The 17,883-nt window shown below is 47.3% G+C and overlaps 1 protein-coding gene and 1 pseudogene across 1 annotated transcript; one reads left to right on the forward strand and one right to left on the reverse strand.

The window, feature by feature from the left end:
- Positions 1 to 75: 75 nt before the first annotated feature.
- WTIP (WT1 interacting protein) lies at positions 76 to 15,459 on the reverse strand (the record flags this gene model as incomplete). Its single annotated transcript, XM_011371833.2, has 8 exons — positions 76 to 664; positions 3,496 to 3,564; positions 4,289 to 4,340; positions 5,148 to 5,278; positions 5,445 to 5,507; positions 5,666 to 5,733; positions 12,848 to 12,949; positions 15,279 to 15,459. Coding segments are annotated over 8 exons (807 nt in total), but the record flags the coding sequence as incomplete, so codon positions are not given.
- On the forward strand, positions 9,372 to 11,513 carry LOC111746638 (annotated as a pseudogene).
- Positions 15,460 to 17,883: the final 2,424 nt, after the last annotated feature.

Genomic DNA, 17,883 nt, shown 5'->3' on the forward strand with positions numbered 1-17,883 from the left:
CCTCCGCCCACTGTCGCCTGCCAGCCCACGCATGCCCCGAGCGTTCTGCGATGGGGTCCCCTGCCCCTTCTTAACGGAAAACTGACTCCACTCGAGGCCAGTCAGTGTACCCCGTGCCCCTTGCACGCCGTGTGGCATCTTCAGCCCCGAATCCCGCGGCGACCTGGGACCTGCCCCCTAGGGGCGCGGCGGTTCTGGAACACAAGGCTGTGACGGCAGGTTGGAGGCGGACAGGAAGAAAGAAGAGGCTGGAGGAGGAACAGACGGTGAATAAATAGAAGTAGCTTCGCCGCGGGGCCGGCCCCTCGGACAGCAGCTCGGTGGCAAGTGGTGGGGCTGGGATGGTGGGCGTAGAGCACGGCAGCCCTGCCACCCTGACTCGAAGCTCCGATCCTGACCAGGTCACCCATGCTGCGCGCACGCACACGTGCACGCGCGCCACACACACACACACACGCACGCACGCACGCACGCGCACGCACGCACGCACGCACGCAGCCCCAGGGTCAGGCTCAGGCCCTGCTCAGAGCTCGGTGACGTGCACGGCAGGTGAGGGAAGTGGGCCTGGCCGGAGGCGACGCAGGTGGCAGCGGCGGCACAGCAGGTGGCCCTCCAGCGGGTAGCAGCGGCGTCCATCCTCCCCGCTCAGCTGCAGCCCGCAGTCCTAGGGAAGAACACAGCCCCAACTCCGAATGAGTGGGGAAGGGGGTCGGGGCTGGCCACAGGGTGGGGGCAGGTCGGTAGGGCTCTGCACAGCTTCAGGACTCAGGCTTTTACTCTTTGGGGGAGGGGTCAGGAGCCTCGTGTGGGACACACTGAACTGGACATTCTGCTTAGAGGAGGGACCAGGGAGGTGGCTGGGTGGCTGGATACAAGCCTGGAGCCTGAGAGAGAGGGCTGGGCAGTAGCTGGGGATGTCAGCAGACAAATGGGATGGCCTCAACACAATAGATCACACCTCCCGCGGAGTGCAGAGAGCTAGAGAAGAACCCAAAGGCTGAGCCACCGAGGCTTTAAGACAGAAAGAAGAGAGACCGCTGAGCCAAGGAGGTTTGAGGGGAAAATAAAGTGAAGAAAAGTAAAAATGAGTGGGCCTAAGGCCACAGTGACCAGTCAAGAATGAGGGGGTCAGCGTGTAGAAAGCTGCTGAGAGAAGTGTCTCCTGGATCCTGCCATGTGGGGGTCACTGGTGACCTTGGGAAGGGGTACTGATCAAATGACAGACCCCAGTAGCCTTAAGAGATAATGGAAGAGAAGAACCGGGCACACCAAGTAAACAAGGAGCTTTGTTTTCTGTCCCTCCTCTTACCCTTTTACCATTGCGGTATATTTTACAGGCTAATTTTTCTGTTTAACAAGTTACGTGATTGGTATCTGACCTCTGTAAGGCACTGGCCGGAAGTGTGGGGCATAGAGAGTCGGGCACTGGGAAAGACCAACTGGATGACTTTTTCCTTCCTTTTGCCGCCCACCCCACAGAGGCCCCTTTGGACACAGTCACTGCATCCGGGGCTGAAGCTTTGACTCCTGCCTCGGTCTCTGACACTTGTTACAGAAAGCCCCACACAAGTAATGGAGCTGGGCTGCTTCCATGGAACCTCATGGAACCTCACATCCCACGTGTCCTCCCTGTTCTGCCACAGCCCCCCGACTGGGCCCTGCTACTAACGGCCACACCCCAGAGAAGGAGCCTAGAGACCTTAGTTCCTGCCCCAGGGTCTTCCCTGGGGACAGCAGTACGTCATCTCACAGGCTCTGGCTGCGAACCACCCACAGCTTGACTTGCTCCTTGACTCTCAGGTCTAGGTTAAGGTCAGCCTTAACCTAGGAACTGCGCTTAGTGGTCCCAAGGGGACACCACAGTGTCTAGGACAAAAGAACAGGATGCCCTGTTACTGTTGGAGGGGAAACCACGGCCCCTCGGCAGGCCACGATCCTCATTCTCTGTTCCCCCAGCAGGATTCTTGTTCCCACTGGGCCACTTGCCCCCAACAGGGCAACCTGGTACCAGATGGACCCTTGATGACTAAAGATTTCTCACTGACAGCCCCTCCTGCTCTTCCCTGGGGCTCTGAAACTCAACACTCTTCTTCTTCGTTTTGCTTCTACCTCCCCATTCACTCATTCTCAGTCCCACCTTATGGCTGCTTTGCCTTCATTCATCCCCCAAATGCTGGTGCTCCTTGGTTCACCCTGAGCCCCTTCTCCTTCCCCAATAGCTCTTCCTTGAAGACCCCAGTTACTCCCCTGGCTTCAGTGGCCATCTACGTGCCTAGGATGCAACTCTCACTTCCGGCCATGACAACAACAAGGACTGGACTTCCCATCCCGCCTTTAACAACAAAGACCCAGGCCAATTATATGAAACAAGGGCTTCTCAGACCCTGGACAACAGGCAAGGCAGGTCGGTGATCTCTCAGAGAAGAGAAACTAATGAGATGAGCCATACAATGGCCACAGGTTACTACCTGGAAAGATTTTCCAGGCTGCCAAAGAGGGCCCATCAGCCTCCATGAATTGAGAATTCAGGGAGGCCAAGGCAACCAGAAACCACAGGGCGGAGTATCAGAGAGGAGGGCGCTATACATGCTAATGACGCCCAAATCCCCCACCTGCTGCCAGTCTCTGAACTCCTAGCTGCCACCTGGACATCTCCATTCAGGTGTCTCCAGCTACCAAAACCGAGAGCATTTTATCCCCTCCTCCTCTCGCCCACACCTCCCAAACCCCAAACCCCCACATCCAGTCACTGACCAAATCCAGTAGCTCTTACTGCCTAATTATCACTAAACTCAATCTACCTCCCTGAACCAGTACCATAACCCTGACTCCACCAGCCTCCTCAGGGAACCCCAGCCCCGTCTCTCTTCTTCCATTCATTCTCTGCATAGCTAAGTGTCCTTTCTAAAATCCAAATGCCATCATGTCATCCGTTTTGATCATTCTCCATTGCCCTAGGATAAGCCCACACTCTTTAGCTCACGTGGCCTTTTGTCCCCAGCTCCTATCAACTTCTCCAGTGGCACAAAACAACACACTCACCTTCACACATAAGCACATTCTGCCTGACTGCCTGGAAATGCCCTTCTTACTGCCTCCTTTGCTAACTCTTATTCATCTTTCAAATCTTAGCTTGAATGTCACCTCTTCCAGAATGCCTTCCTTGATTTTCCAAGGTCTCCTATGTGCTCTGAAAACTCCCCTTGATAGCAATGATGACCCTGTGTAGATACTGCCCGAGTACTGGTCACTCCCATGGGAGTAGGGACCATCTTTCTTCTACATACATACACAGCACTCCACACACTGTAACTCAATAAATATTTGGATGAAAAACAGGCTGAGAGAGAACATGTCTTGAGGAGAGGGCTCACTGGGGGATGACAGGTAGAGTGGGAAGGAACCATAAGAGATGGGCTCACAGAACACCTAGAGAGGAGCCCCAGTGGATGGGAACCGCCCCAGCCTCCAGCCTTCCAGGAGTGCCAGGCTCACCTCACAGTGATAACATTCCACATGGTAGTCTCTGTCCATGGACACCACACGGATGGTTGTCTCACAGCCCTGGAGGAAGAGATGGGGTTTGCAAACCATAAGCAAGCTGCGGGTCTGAGTGTGGGGGCACACACCTACACCTTGTGCTCTTGTCATGGCAGACATGCATTCACGCCCATGTAAGCATCGACATCGGGGATTCCGTGGGGCCAGAATGGGCACCAGTAGATGCACACGAATGGATGTGAGTGTGCCTTAGGCATCCTCCCATGGCCACAGCCAACAGCATGCACACATGTCCACGAGAGCCACCACACAGGTGTCAATCTACAGGTACATGTTCTTTTCAGTTCTCTGGAGTCAGGAAAGACCAGAGCCTGTCCTGCTTCCCCAGCCTGTGACAGAACCAGTAGAAGACCCAGTGCCTGAGAGAGCTGCCCCACCCAAGGATATCTCCTGCACAGACCACGCCCTCGTCCCCTCCGCTCCCCACCACCTCTGCCTGCAGAGCTAACAGACCCAGGGAGCAGTCCTTCCATTAATGAGCAATGGAACCAAGGGCAGCAGTGGGGCAGCCAAGCAGCAAGGGCCACCGTTTCCCTCTAACTCATGCAGGGACACCACACCCCACAGCATGGGCACCACACACATCCCGCAGCCTTGAGGGAAATGGGGCAGGAGCATCTGCTCGTCCCTCTCACAGGGGCCCGAGAGCTGAGGTTGACCCAGGCAGGACTGCACAGAGGCTGGGCTGGGCCAAGCACCTGCTCATCCCTAGGTAAGTGGTTCCTACCTGTGCAGGGAGGATAGGACGGGCACAGGAGGCACATTTTGGTGCAAAAACCCTGCAGAATAAAGAAAACCAGAAGTGACCAACGAAGTGACCAGAAGCCAAAGGCACAAGGGCAGGGCACCCACAGTAGCCCCAGGACGTGGCCTGAGCATCAGCCCTCTTTCCTTGTATGGACATGTTGAGGTGGGAGCAGTTTCTGCCACACCTTTTATTTGTCCCCTCAATTCACCTCCACTCCATCGCCTCCTCCAGAACGGCTTTGAGTTCTGCCCTGCCCTCTCCCTTGTGCTTCCTGCATGTTCCCTGCCCCCTAACATCAAAGTTTGGGGCACCCTCTAGCTGAGACACCTGCAAACCCTGGATCCATGCTGGGTACCAGGAACCTATATCAGGCAGCAACCCCATGCAAAGCAGCAGCACAGGACCAGAGCTCCGAGGGCTGAGCCTGGAGTCACAGCAAGAGAGAATAAATTGGCTGCTCACATGAGTACTGGACAGGCAAGGAAAAGACTCTGCAGAGATCCCAAGCCCCCATCCCATGCAGAAGAGGCCTGGCCTGGCCCTGGGAACAGAGGTATAGATGCTAGGTGGGGCAGCCTGGAGAGTCCCCACCACTAGGAGGAGGGGAGCAGCAGGCAAAGGCAGGGAAAGCAAAGAAATGGCTGGTGGCTAAACCATCCAACAGAGAGGGCTCAAGGCAGGGATCCGTGCCCTGACCCAACCACTGAGCACACAAGGGGAGGCTGGAAGTGAAAAGGCCAAGAAGGGAGGACACGGACAGGCAGGCCAGAAAAATGCTTCCAAGGGAGGCAGATTAAAACAGCGAGAGTCACACCTGCTCCACACACCGGCTACTCACGTGTGATAGTCTCTGACACAGTAGATGTTGCTGTCCACGTCCACAGTGAAGGGCACCCCGTCAAGGCACTCATTGCACACAGAGCACCGGAAGCAGCCTGGGTGGTAGGACTTCCCGAGGGCCTGGAGGATCTGGGGGTGGGAGGCACTGAAGGGTCAGTGCAGGTGGAAGGCTCAGCACAGCCCCCGGAATAGGCTCTGGCTCTGAGCCCCTGGCAGGTCTGCAACAGGTGAAAAGGGTGGGGTCCTAAGTCTGCCCATGTCAGAGGGGTTCCGGGAGGCTGGGGGAGGTTCTCACCATCTCCATGATGAGGTGTCCACACACGCTACACTTGTCAGCCGTTTGCTGGAACCCGGAGTACTGGGAGGGGACACAGGATCCAGGATGTTATGTGACAACAGGGGCACTTACTGCCCAGCCAGCACCTGCCTCCTGGCCTCAGGTTTCCATGTGAATCGAAAGGAGGGTCCCACCCCTGCTCCTACCCGTGGCACAGCCAGGACACAGCTTTGACTCACCAGGAAGTCCTCCTGGCAGTACACTTTCTCGCCCACATTGTAGAACGCCTTCCCACGAAGTCGTCTCCCTGCAAGGACGAGGTTGGACAGGGGGGTCCTTGGGCCACGGGGAACCCGGGTTGGGCTCCCTGCTGCCATTTCTCAGCACCCTCCTCCAACAGATGAGACGTGGATTACGGACAAATTTTTAAATTTCCCTTTAATGTTATTATTATCCTTATACCAATTAATATATTTTTTAATTAAACAGAACATGTTGTCAACAGAACTATTGTAAAAGCAAATATACAAAGAACTTATGTCGAGTGTAAATCGATGTTCTAATTTTTTTTTTTATCACATTCACTTTAATTAAACTGAAAGCAGAATTTCAGAATGAATTTCCCTTGTTCCATGAACATCAGAAGTACACATCTCATCAGGTACAGAAGCCCAATGTGAAAGAGGCGTCCTTGTCAAAATAGCTGCCCCAACAGCATTCCCATGAGAATCAGGAGAAAGACACAGCGCCTAACTAGGAACCAGAGGGCACCTCCTCCACTCGATGAAGGGCATCCATGAAATCCCACAGCTGACACCAGACGTAATGGTGAAATAGTACATGCTTTTCCCCTTAGGATTTAACATTGGCCCTAGATGATGCAAGACGACAAATGGAAAAAGAAAAAAAGGTTGGGAAGGAAAGAGTAAGACTATTTTTAAACACAGATGACATGACTGTGTTATGGAGAAAATCATAAGGAATCTATGAAAAAAATACTAGAAGAAGTGACTTTATCAAGGTTGTAGAATAGATGGTCACTATATAAAACCCAAATATATTTTTATTCTAGCAACAAATGATTGGAAAATAAACTTTTTAAAAAATTACACTTACAATCGTATAAAAAAAAAAACATAAATACTAAGAGATAAGTTTAATGAAAGATGTGTCTGACCTTACTCTGCAAAACCAAACACTGCTAAGATAAATTTTAAAAGACCTACATAAATCGATATACTACTGCTGGAAGACAGTTCTCCACGGGGTCTCTCACTTTCCTGCGCATCTTACAGACGGCTGGCAGCTTTCATTCTGGATTATCTTTCCAAGGATGTTTGTGGAGCAAACTGTTTAGAAGACAGAGATAGCATCTCCCTCTGAAGCAGAGGGCGGGGTTTGTTGGCTGTCCAGTATAATAAAGATGCGTTCCTCCAGGACAAGGGTCAAATAGCTTTGCTGGCAGCCCATTATAAAATACTGGAGTTCCCTAAACTCAGGGTTTCTCAACCCTGACACACACCCACTGTGTGTGCAGCATCCACCTAGGCCATGCCACGTCATCCGTGTAACTAGGGAGGGCGAACTGATGCAAATGTGGCATTCGTGCGGCTTGTGGTGCTGTGAATCTCTGCCCAGGAGGCTCATGTCTTCTTCAGTCAGTATCTGTGAAATGGTGGCCGGCTAACCTGTCCGCTTGCAACTGCGGAAAAATCTGACAGCCATCTTCATGGCTTCAAGTGTTCTGATATCAGTTCTCCCCAGACCGAGCTATACCTTCAACATCATCCAATCAAGAGTCCGGCACTTACTTTTTTCTATGTGGAGACTGATGTGCCAATTTTAATATTTATATAAAAACACAAAGAACATAGAATAGCCAGAATAATCTTGAAAAAGATCAACAAAGCGGGAAGACTTACACTACCTCCTATTTTAAGACTTACAGTAGTCAAGACAGTATAATATTGGGATGAGGAGAGACGAAAAGATTAGTGGAACAAAACAGAGTTCAAAAACAGACCCATAAATGTTTGAACAAACACACAAGCAGGAAAGCAAAGTCTTCTCAGCCCATGGTGCTGGAACAACTGGATATCCGCATGGAAAAATAATAAAATGCAATTTGTTACTTCATACTATATACAAAAATTAATATAAAATGGGTTATCAACCTCAAAATGAAAAATTAAAGCTTCTAGAAGAAAACATAGGAGACTATCCTCATGACTTAAAGGGGGAAAAAAATTTTTACGTCACAGAAAATAATCATAAAACAAAAATTTGACAAATTTGATTTCATCAAAACTTACAATTTATCAAAAAAAATATCATTGAAAATATTTTTTAAAATCACACTAGGAAAAAATATTCACAGCATACGTGTGAAAAGAACTTGTACTCAAAATATATTTTTTCCTACAACTAAATAATAAAAATAAATAACTCCCAATTAAAAACTGGGCAAAACTCTTGAACAGATTTCACAAAAGAAGATATAAATGGCCAAGAAGAAAACAACAAGGTGCTCAACCTCATTAGCCATTAGAAAAATACAAATTAAAACCACAACGAGGTACCACTTCACACCCATTAGAATGGCTAAAATTAAAAAGACCAAAATACCAATTGTTGGCGAATATATAGAATAATGCAACTCTCTCATATCTCTAACAGGAGTAGAAATTGGTATAAGCCTTTTGGAAAACAGTTCAGCAGTTTCTTACGAAGTTAAACATACACTTAGCCTATGACCCAGAAATTCTACTTCTTGGAATTTACCCAAGAGAAATGATAACATTTGTCCACAAATGACCTGTACAAGAATGTTCGCAGCACAATCTAGTATTGACCAACAGTTAAATGGATAAACAAATTGTGGTATATTCAAACAACAGAATCCTACTCAGCAATAAAAAAGACTGAACTACTGATGTATGTAACAGCATGGACTAAAAGGAAAAAAAGACATGTTTATATGAAACTCTAGGACAGACAAAACTAATGTATGGTGGTAGAAATCAGAACACTGGTTAGGTAGATATGACGGTGGAGCATATGGGGAACAAGGGCACGACAGAAGTTTCTAAGGTGTTTAAAATATTCTATATCTTTGTTAGGGACATGAGTTATATAAATATATACACTTATCCAAAATCTTTTAACAATACATTTAAGATCTATTCGCTGTATTATATGTAAATTGTACTCAATTAAAAACAAAAACAAAGATAAACCTAGAACACCTTGTGCCAGGGTAAAGAAGTGCTCAAAGAATAGTGGGGACGTGGCAAAGGACACAGGAGCCAAATGGAAGGGACTTCCTCTGGCCAAAGTTGAGACAATTTGTGCATCGAAAAGAATATGTGACATACTGCAATACAATGCATCGATAAAAGTCCATGAGCATATAAGAATATTCATAAAAGGAAAAAAAATATTTCCCCCTTTTAAGTTTAAATTTTTCCTTAATAGAAAGCTTTCGAACATTCCCTGGGGAAATGCACCTGCAACACAGACTTCATTGAATTCCCACAGGCAGACTTCCACCATTGAAAATTACAAAACGAAAGAGAAAACAAGGCATCATGACCAAGAGTGAAGAGAAACAATAAACAATAGAAATAGGACTTCGAAAGACATCAGATACTGGGATTATTAGATACAAAATACATAATAAGTATGTTTAATATGCTAACAAAATAAAAATGGCTAAAACATGAGACTACGAAGATTTCTTGGACAGGACATTAAAAGTAACAACTATAAACAAAAAAGATAAATTGGGCTTTATTAAGAATTTCTTTTCATCAGAAGACTTCATTTAGGATAAAGGAACAATATGTTTGTGAAAGAATTTACAACACATATATCCAACAAAGAACTTTTATGCAAGATGCGTAAAGGACGACAAACAAGAAAAAGTCAAAACCACCCAATTTAGAAATGGGCAAAAGAATTCAACAGGCACTTTACAAAGGCATTCGAATGGCCAACGAACACGTGAAAAGGCGGATGAGTCATCACTACTCATCAGGGAAATTCAAATTAAAATTACATTAATACCATTCCCCCATGAGAAAGAAGAAAAACTGCAATTCTCATACATTGCCAATGAGATTATAAATTGGTTCATCTACTCTGGTAAACTTAAACTGCTCAGCAGCATATATTAAAGTGACACAAATGCTACTCCATGACTCAGCAACTCCACTGCCGGAGAAATAAGTATAAATGTCCATCAACATACTTGTAAACAAATGCTCGTAACAGTTTTATTTACGATCACCAAACTATGGAAACGGCTCAAGAGTCCATGTAAAGGTGACTCAGAAGGGGCATAAGGGAACCTTCTGGGGTGATGAAAATGTTCTACACTTTGATCTGAGTAGTGATTACAGGGGCATGTAGATATGCAAAAATGTATCAAGCTATAATACATCTAAGATTAGTACTTGACACTCTTTATGTATCAAAATCTTGATAAAAAGCAAGAGATTTTCAAAAATGTTGAGAAATATTTGAAAAGAAGAACCAAAGAGAATTTCTAGAAATAAAAAAGAAATCCAATTGCTGAAATAAAAAAACTCAATGTAAGAAGAGTTCAAAAGGAAGTTAAACACAGCTGAAGAAGAAAACCAGTGATCTGGATTCCAGATTCTGGAAGACAGAGCTGAAGAAATTAAACATAATGCAGTAAAGAGAGACAGAAATGGGTAACGTGGAGAGCCTAACAGAATGAGAAAGCCTAATATTTCTAATTTGAATTCTAGAATAATAGAGAGAATAAGCAAAAAGCAAGTATCTGTCTACCCTTGCACCAATACCCTTGTACCAAGAAATTAAATAATGTTAACTATACAATACGTACTGATACCTGGTTGGAAAGTTCTCCCAACTTGCTCTCCTTCAAGATAGTCTTGACTATTCTTAGCCTTTTATGCTTTCATTTAAATTTTAGAATTAGCTTGTCAAATTCATGAAAACATGCTTAATTGGATTTCTAATGCATTATAGATCGATTTGGAAAAAAACTGACATCTCTACACTACTAAACATATCCATGCATGAATATGGTATATTTATTTTTCTTGTCTTACTGCAATGACTAGGACTTCCAGTACAACGCTAAATAGAAGACATAATTGCAGGCATCACTGTCTTTTCCTCATTTAAAGATCCATTTTTCTTGTACTTTGCCATTGAGTATGATATTCGCATAGCTTTTTAGTCTCCAACTGTTATCAGATTTAGAAGTTCCCTTAAATCCTAGTTTGCTAAGAATTTTCATCATACATTTATTGCAGCATTATTCACAAGAGCCAAAATATGGAAGCAATTTAAGTGTCCATCTATAGATGAACGGATAAAGACAGTGTGGTACATACATATAACATATTACACAGCAGTAAGAAAAGAAGGAAATCTTGTCATTTGTAACAACATGGGTGCACCTAGAGGGTATTATGCTAAGTGAAATAAGTCAGACAGAAAGACAAATATCATATGATTTTACTTGTATGTGTAACAAAACGAAACAAACAGTAAACAGAAACTGCCTCAGTTTTGTTCACAGCTGCCGCTGGTAGGTAAGCACAGCATGTAAAAAGCAGACTGCCAGCAAATTCGCCAGTGGTAAATCATGGGGAAGCAACTGGCTACAAAAGCCACTCGCAAGAGTACGTGCTCGATTGGAGAGATAAAGAAATCTCATTACAGGCCTGGTACCTTGGCACACCCTGAAATTGGACATTCTCCGTAAATCCGCTGAACTTGATTCGCAAACTCCCCTTCCGGCATCTGGTGTCAAAAAATGCTCAGGACTTCAAAATAGATCTGCCCTTCCAGGCTGCAGCTATCGGTGCTTTGCAGGAGGCAAGTGAGACCTATCTGGTTGGCCTTTCTGAAGGCACCAATCTGTGTACGATTCATGCCAAACGTGTAACAACTATGCCAAAAGACACCCAGCGAACACACCGCCTATGTGGAGAACGCGCTTAAGAATCCACTATGATGGGAAACGTTTCATGCTTAAGAAAAAATTTTCTCATGTTACTGGTAGTTCTGAACGTTAGGTATTTTTTTTACATAGAGTCAAAAAGTACCTAAGTATAAGACTAAAAGTGGAAACATAGACAGAAATCAGGTACTGGCAGTGTTTCCATTTTCATTTGTGTGTGAATTTTTAATATAAATTCAGAGACATAAAGCATTAATGCAAATCAATGTTTCAGTGAACAAGTTTCAGTCCTTCAACTTTATGATGATTATTTAAAAAACTTGTTAAATTTTTCTGGATAATGCCAGCGGCTGGATTTTTTTAATGAGTAAATTTCTTATTGACGGCAAAAAACAAAACAAACAAACAAAAAAGACTTATAGATACAGAGAACAAACTGAAGGTTGCCAGAGGGGTAGGGGGAAGGGTAAAAAAGGTAAAGGGGAATAGAAGGTACAGACTTCCAGTTATCAAAAAAAATAAGTCACAGGGATGTAATGTACAGCACAGGGAATATAACAGTCAATAATGTAATAACTTTGCACAGTGACAGATGATTAATAGACTTATCATGGTGATCACATGGTAAGGTACATAAATGTCGAATCACTAGATTGTACATCTGAAACTAATATTGTATGCCAATTATATTTTAATAGAATTTTTTTTTTAAAAAAGAGAAAACAGTAGTGTATGCTTGTTAAGACATGGAAGTGTCTTCTAGAAGAAATTGCTAAAAAATACTCTGCGGTTTGCCTCTGGGGAATGGGACCAGTACCAGAAAGATAAATGTTTTTCTGCTGTTGCAAAAACAGCTTCTCAGAATGATCTGACTTAATACTGTGCATGTATTATACCTTCATAAAACAAAATATTAAAATGTTTAGTGTAATAAATGAAAGATGTTTTCTTTAGGGCAAAGCCTGAAAGGACAGTAGGAAAATCAAGAGTGCAGATTTATTAGGTTGGTTGGATTATATTTACTTTTTTCTTTTTATAACTTAGTCTAGGCTCACTTATAACATTTATAGTTTAAACTGTGTATAAAATTAGGACAAAAAATAAATTGCAGGGAAAAGAAATATTAGCCCCATGTCCATGCAGGCAGAAGGCGCAGCACCCCAGGCAGCCAGGAGACATCGCACCCTGCACAGCACAGAGGCTCCAGAGCTGAGGGACAGCGGGGCAACCTCTCCCTATGGCCAGCAAAAAGCTCCCTCCTGGCTCCACGCCTCCCTGCCCAGCGCCCAGCAGATCTTCCCAGGGGCCTGGGCCACTTGAGCAGGTCAGGCCCAGAGAGAAAGGGGCCACAACTTAGCCTCCTCCACACTCATGCCTGGGCCAGAGCTGGGTGCTCCATCAGCCTGGGACATAGATACAAGGAGGTCCTTGGTGCAAGAGGTACCAGGAAGAGGTTACGTACCACAGGAGTCACAGGTGAAACAGTCGGTGTGATACAGGCTCCCCATTGCCTGGCACGCTTGCCTTGCTCCATAGATGCCAAGCCCACACTTGATGCAAATGCCTGTGGGAGGAGAGGCAGGAGAGAACAGTGGTTAGCTCCATAACTGTGGGGTTGAATGGACATAATCCATCTCCCAGTCCCAGTGCTGCCCACCCACCTGACTGTGGGCAAGTGAACTTCCCTAGCCCTTCATCACATGGTTACTAATGGCTAATACGTGGACAATAAGGGTACCCACTACTTAGGGTTTGTTGCTGTTGTTGTTTAGCAGAGCATCTGGCACGGAGCTAACTGATGCCATCCTCACCATCAAAATCACTATAACATGTTTATACCTAGAAAGTCATTCTGAGCCCCTTTGCCCAGGACCTGCTCTTGGATTAAGGGAAAAATCCTTCCTTCTGTCTATGAACCAAAAAGAATGAAGACCCACAGGCACGGCCAGGGCAGAGTCACTGACCCTCGCCAGCTGTACCATTAGGTTCATGTGCTGTCTTGTTCAGTCAGCCCACTGACAGTGATGGCCTGCCACATGCCCCGCACATGCAGGTGCCAGAGATTCTGCAATGCACCAGTCAAGTCCCTGCCCTTGAGGAGCCTGTATGCCAATGGAGGGAGACAGACAACAACAGGTAAATAATATCTCAGGAGGAAGCAAGTACTACGGAGAAAAATAAGGCTGACTGAAAATATGTCTGAGTGTGTGATTTTTAAATAGGGTGGTCTGAGAAGGCACTAGTAACCATGTGATATTTGAGCAAAGGTCTTAAGAAATAAGGGAAGGAAGTTACTATGCAGGCATCTGGCATTACTGGTTGCAATCTGGACCACCCCTGGCAGCACAGGGTGGGGTGCCCAGTAGGAAGGGGAGGGGTGTTAAGGAGGGGGTGACCAGTAATGCCAAGGCAAAGCCTAGCACTAGCCCTAGGGGACTCCCTGTCCATCCGTCCTGGAGATGCAGCCCATAGGTGGCCAGCCCAGGCATCAGAAGTCCCATTCTGAGTTACCCAGGGTGTCCCAGGCCCCAAAGGGCATGAAGATGCACTCCACCTGCCCTCTGGACCCGAAATCGTCTGGCTGCTCTAGGATACGCTGCACTCACTCTCTCTGTTGCTTTCTACCAGGTCTCTCTTAACATTTAACCATGGTCAAGTCTCCTCAACCTTAAAAAACTCCTCCCTCCCCATCAGGCATCCCATTTTCCCCTTTCCCTCGATCCAGAAAGCAAGCTTAGTCCACATTCGATCATTTCCTAACTACGAATCCATGGACTTCCTGTTCTGATCTTGCTAGAGGCGGGGAGGACTTCTCTTTGGTTTCCAGGCTACGACCTGCACCTGGCTTTCTGGTTCTTCTCCCATCCCAGCTCTGGTGGGGATTCCCCTACTCTGTCCTGGGTCACCCAGACCTAGTCTCCCACGGGCAAGGAGGGCTGGTTCATTTTCCCTCAAACCCAGGCAGGAATGTAAAGGTGGCTGGTGGGGACCCAAGTGAATGCAGAAGAGAGCCGTGGCCACCAAAGTCGCAGCCATGCCTCGGCTCCACGAACGGCTACTGGCTGAGAATGCAGGCCCAGCACTGCTAAAGATTCTAATTTTTCAAGGAAAGCTAGATATAGATCTAGGTTTGTATGTGAAATCTTTCCACACTGAAATTAATTGCTAACAAATGTTTTGAAAATGCAGAAGCTAAACACACCGTGTCTGCAGGTCTCCCTGGTCAGTCCCATGCCCTCTTAACTGCTCCCTGCTGCCGAAGACTCCACCCCAACCCAGACCTCTCTCCTGAGTCACTACTCCACCTCCCAGATGGCCCTGCAACCACTCTACGTCCAGAACAGAAGTCCAGGGTCCCCACACAAATGTTCTTGCCTCTGGGCTTCTACTCAGGAAATGGCACGTCTGCAGAGCCAGGTTTCCGAGAATGTCAAGGTCTACCCTCTCTCTCACCTCCAACTCCACATCTCGGCTGCTATGTTCCCTAACCTTAACTTCACTGCCCCCACCCCCACCATTCCCAAGGGCCTGACTCAACATTATCAATTCGCATCCCAATAGTTATTTCAACAGCCTCCTCGTTGTGTCCCAGCCTGACCCCCAAAACCCCAGACCCCAAATTGCAGCCAAACTTATCTTTCTAAGTGAAAATGATCCACTCTCACACCCTCGCTCTTGTCCATCTACTTTGAAAACCTGACCGTGTCACTTCTCTAAGTTACCGGACTACATGGTGAAAAGAACGGAAGTTGGCTGCCTGTGGGAAGGACAGGAAGAGAATGAGCTATGAACTTGCATCGTTGGGTTTTGGTTGTTTGATGTCTTCTGAAATATGTGCTTGTACCACTTTTTAAAAAATGCACTAAAAAAGGAGAATTAGGAGTATTAAGTACCTTGGAAATTCAGGGAGCAGAATTCAAGGAGAGTCAACTCCACCTGTGAAATATAGCATTGGGATCCAAACCAATAAGGCCTGGCGGACACCCTCTGGGGCTGGGGCTGGGGAGTTGCTAGGGTCCTGAGCGAGAGCTGGGGCAGCCCAGTGAGAGGAGACAGCAGATGGCTGAGGGGAGATCAGAGGCAGATAAGCAAAGATGATGCCAACTACACACTGGGATGAGAAGATGAAAGGGCCAATGAGACCTTGTGGCCATGTAGCTTTGGGGGTTTTTGTTTTCAATGAAAGACCCTCATCCATATTTATAACTAAAGGAAACGGGCCAGTAGAAAGAGGAAAGCTGAAGCTGGATGGAGAAAGTAGAGTTGGAGATGGAAGGACCCTTGTCCTCAGATCTTGACGTGGACTTGAGAGCCTGCAGGAACAGGAAGCCACTAGGGAAGACAGCAACTCCTGACCTCAATTTTCTCAGCGAAGGAGTAAGGGCAGGGCCGGAGGAGAGAGGAAAAGGGAATGAAAGAGGCCACTGACCGAGGCTTAGGGTGACACATGGCGCCAAGAAGACTAGGGACCATCACTCTGCCCTCCCGCCCCTGGCATAAAGCAGAAAAGGGGGTTTTGGCATTGACTTGGAGTCAAGGTTCTGCAGGGCAGACGGCAACTAGAAGAATCGGAGGTCTTGGTGAGACACGAGCTGCAGTCAGAACAGAAGACCCTTGAAGGGCAGCAAGAACAGGGCGTGGCTCTGGGCGCGAGTGGCTGAAGAGAAGGCAGAGAGGTCACCAAAGTTAAAGAGGTTCCTGAGGCTGTTGGCGGGCTAATGACTGAGGAACTTGGTGAGGAGAGATGGGAAAGTTTCAAAACATCAATGAATGGCAGAGGGACCAGGAGGTCAGCTGGTGTCAGGGCCAAGCAGAGGAAGGGATGGCACAGAGAGGAAGAGGATGAGGTTCGTCAGAGATCACTTGAGCTCAGGCTACCTGCAGACTTCCTCTGCAAAATTGGGTACTGTTCAGGTTACATGGTATGAAATTGCCACTTTTATAGTTCCAAAAGGTCAAATAGCAGTAAAATTTCAGCATATCAGCAGTTCAAGCAAATAGTGGCCCACATTTTTTTAAATCAGGAAAATGTTACCTCAATCTGGCTTCTCTTGAAAAATCCAGATCTATCATTGCTCATCTCCCCCTCCCACATGGCTTCAGAGGGTGGAAATGACAACCAGCTCCCTTTAGAGAGGATCACCCATGGCCGACTATGGTCTTGTGTGCCCCTTCACGTCTGCCATTACCTGCCTGGGTCTGGCCTCCTCAGCTTCACACAAAAATTCGGGAGTAGCTGTGGAGGCCCAGAGAACTCAGCCTGCCCAGGTTCTGCAGTGTGTGGCGACAGGAAAATGAACAGCATCCCCTGGGGAGAGCAGTGGAAAGTCTTCCTCTTCAGAAGACAGCCCCAGCTTCTGCTCCTGGCACCTGCCTGGCATGAGAGGCAACAGCTTCCTAACTCATCTCTCTGATCCCAGGATGCTCCCAGGGCAGGAGACCGCAGCCACACTACAAATGTTCCCTGATGCTCCCAGATGAGCCTGAAACTCTCCAGCGTTCCCCGTCCCAAAGGCAGGCAGACCCTTTGACCCACACACTCCCTCGACCACCTGATCCCTTCTGGACTGCAACCCTGAGGAACTTAGTGGAATTATTCACATCCTTACTTGCCTCCTTTTGCCCACATTCTTCCCTCTCCCTGGAATGCCCCGTCTGGCTGTCACATACAGCCTCCTCCTCTCTCAAGATCCAGTTCAGGGCGGTCCTGAGCTACTAGCTAGAATGAATGCAAGAAATATACAAACCCCAGGACAGCCTCAGTCCCAGGCAGGAAAACCACCAGTTCTTTCCAAAGCCAGGTGCCTCAATCTTCCTGCTTATCAGTTAGAAAGGGAGAGAAGCCCCCTCCCTAGGCTTCCTCTCAGAACCTCAAGTCCTAAGAGTTGTCCAAAGGACTTACAGGGATTACGGAGCCAGGGTGAGACTGGGAAATAAAGTCTATCAGAGACTGGTGGGCTTTGCCAATGCTGTCAAGCAGAGTTTTCTTCCCACACACACCGCACAGCCCAGAGCGAGGGCAGCCCAGTGTGACTAGTTTAAATCGGGAAAATGTTACCTCAATCTGGCTTCGGGGGTCGGGGGGGGGTTCCCCCTCCCTCACACACTCTACCGCCCGCAGCTACCACCACCGAAGCCTCAAGTCAGGCAGGGTCCGGTGGTACCTGGGCCACTCCACCTGCCTGCTCCAGTCCACATCCCATACTGCGGGGGGAAGGAGCAACACCGGGAGGGCCGGGTCCCTACACAACTTCGGCCAACCGCTGGTTACAAAGCATCAAGCAGGATGAGCAAAGGCAAGTGCCAAGGGTTAAGAAGAAATTACCCGGAAATGGTTTGTTCTGCCTATGAACATGAGTTTTTCTCCCAGTGAGGCACAGGGCATCAACTCACTTTCCCAGAACCCCTTCTCCGGCCGGGAGACCTAGCGGCGAGACCGGCGGCTCACGCTCACGCCCCCTCTGAGAAAACCCGCCGCCGGCTCCCCTTTCTCATCCC

This window comes from Pteropus vampyrus, unplaced genomic scaffold (genome assembly GCF_000151845.1).
Source record: "Pteropus vampyrus isolate Shadow unplaced genomic scaffold, Pvam_2.0 Scaffold196, whole genome shotgun sequence".
Lineage (NCBI taxonomy): Eukaryota > Metazoa > Chordata > Mammalia > Chiroptera > Pteropodidae > Pteropus > Pteropus vampyrus.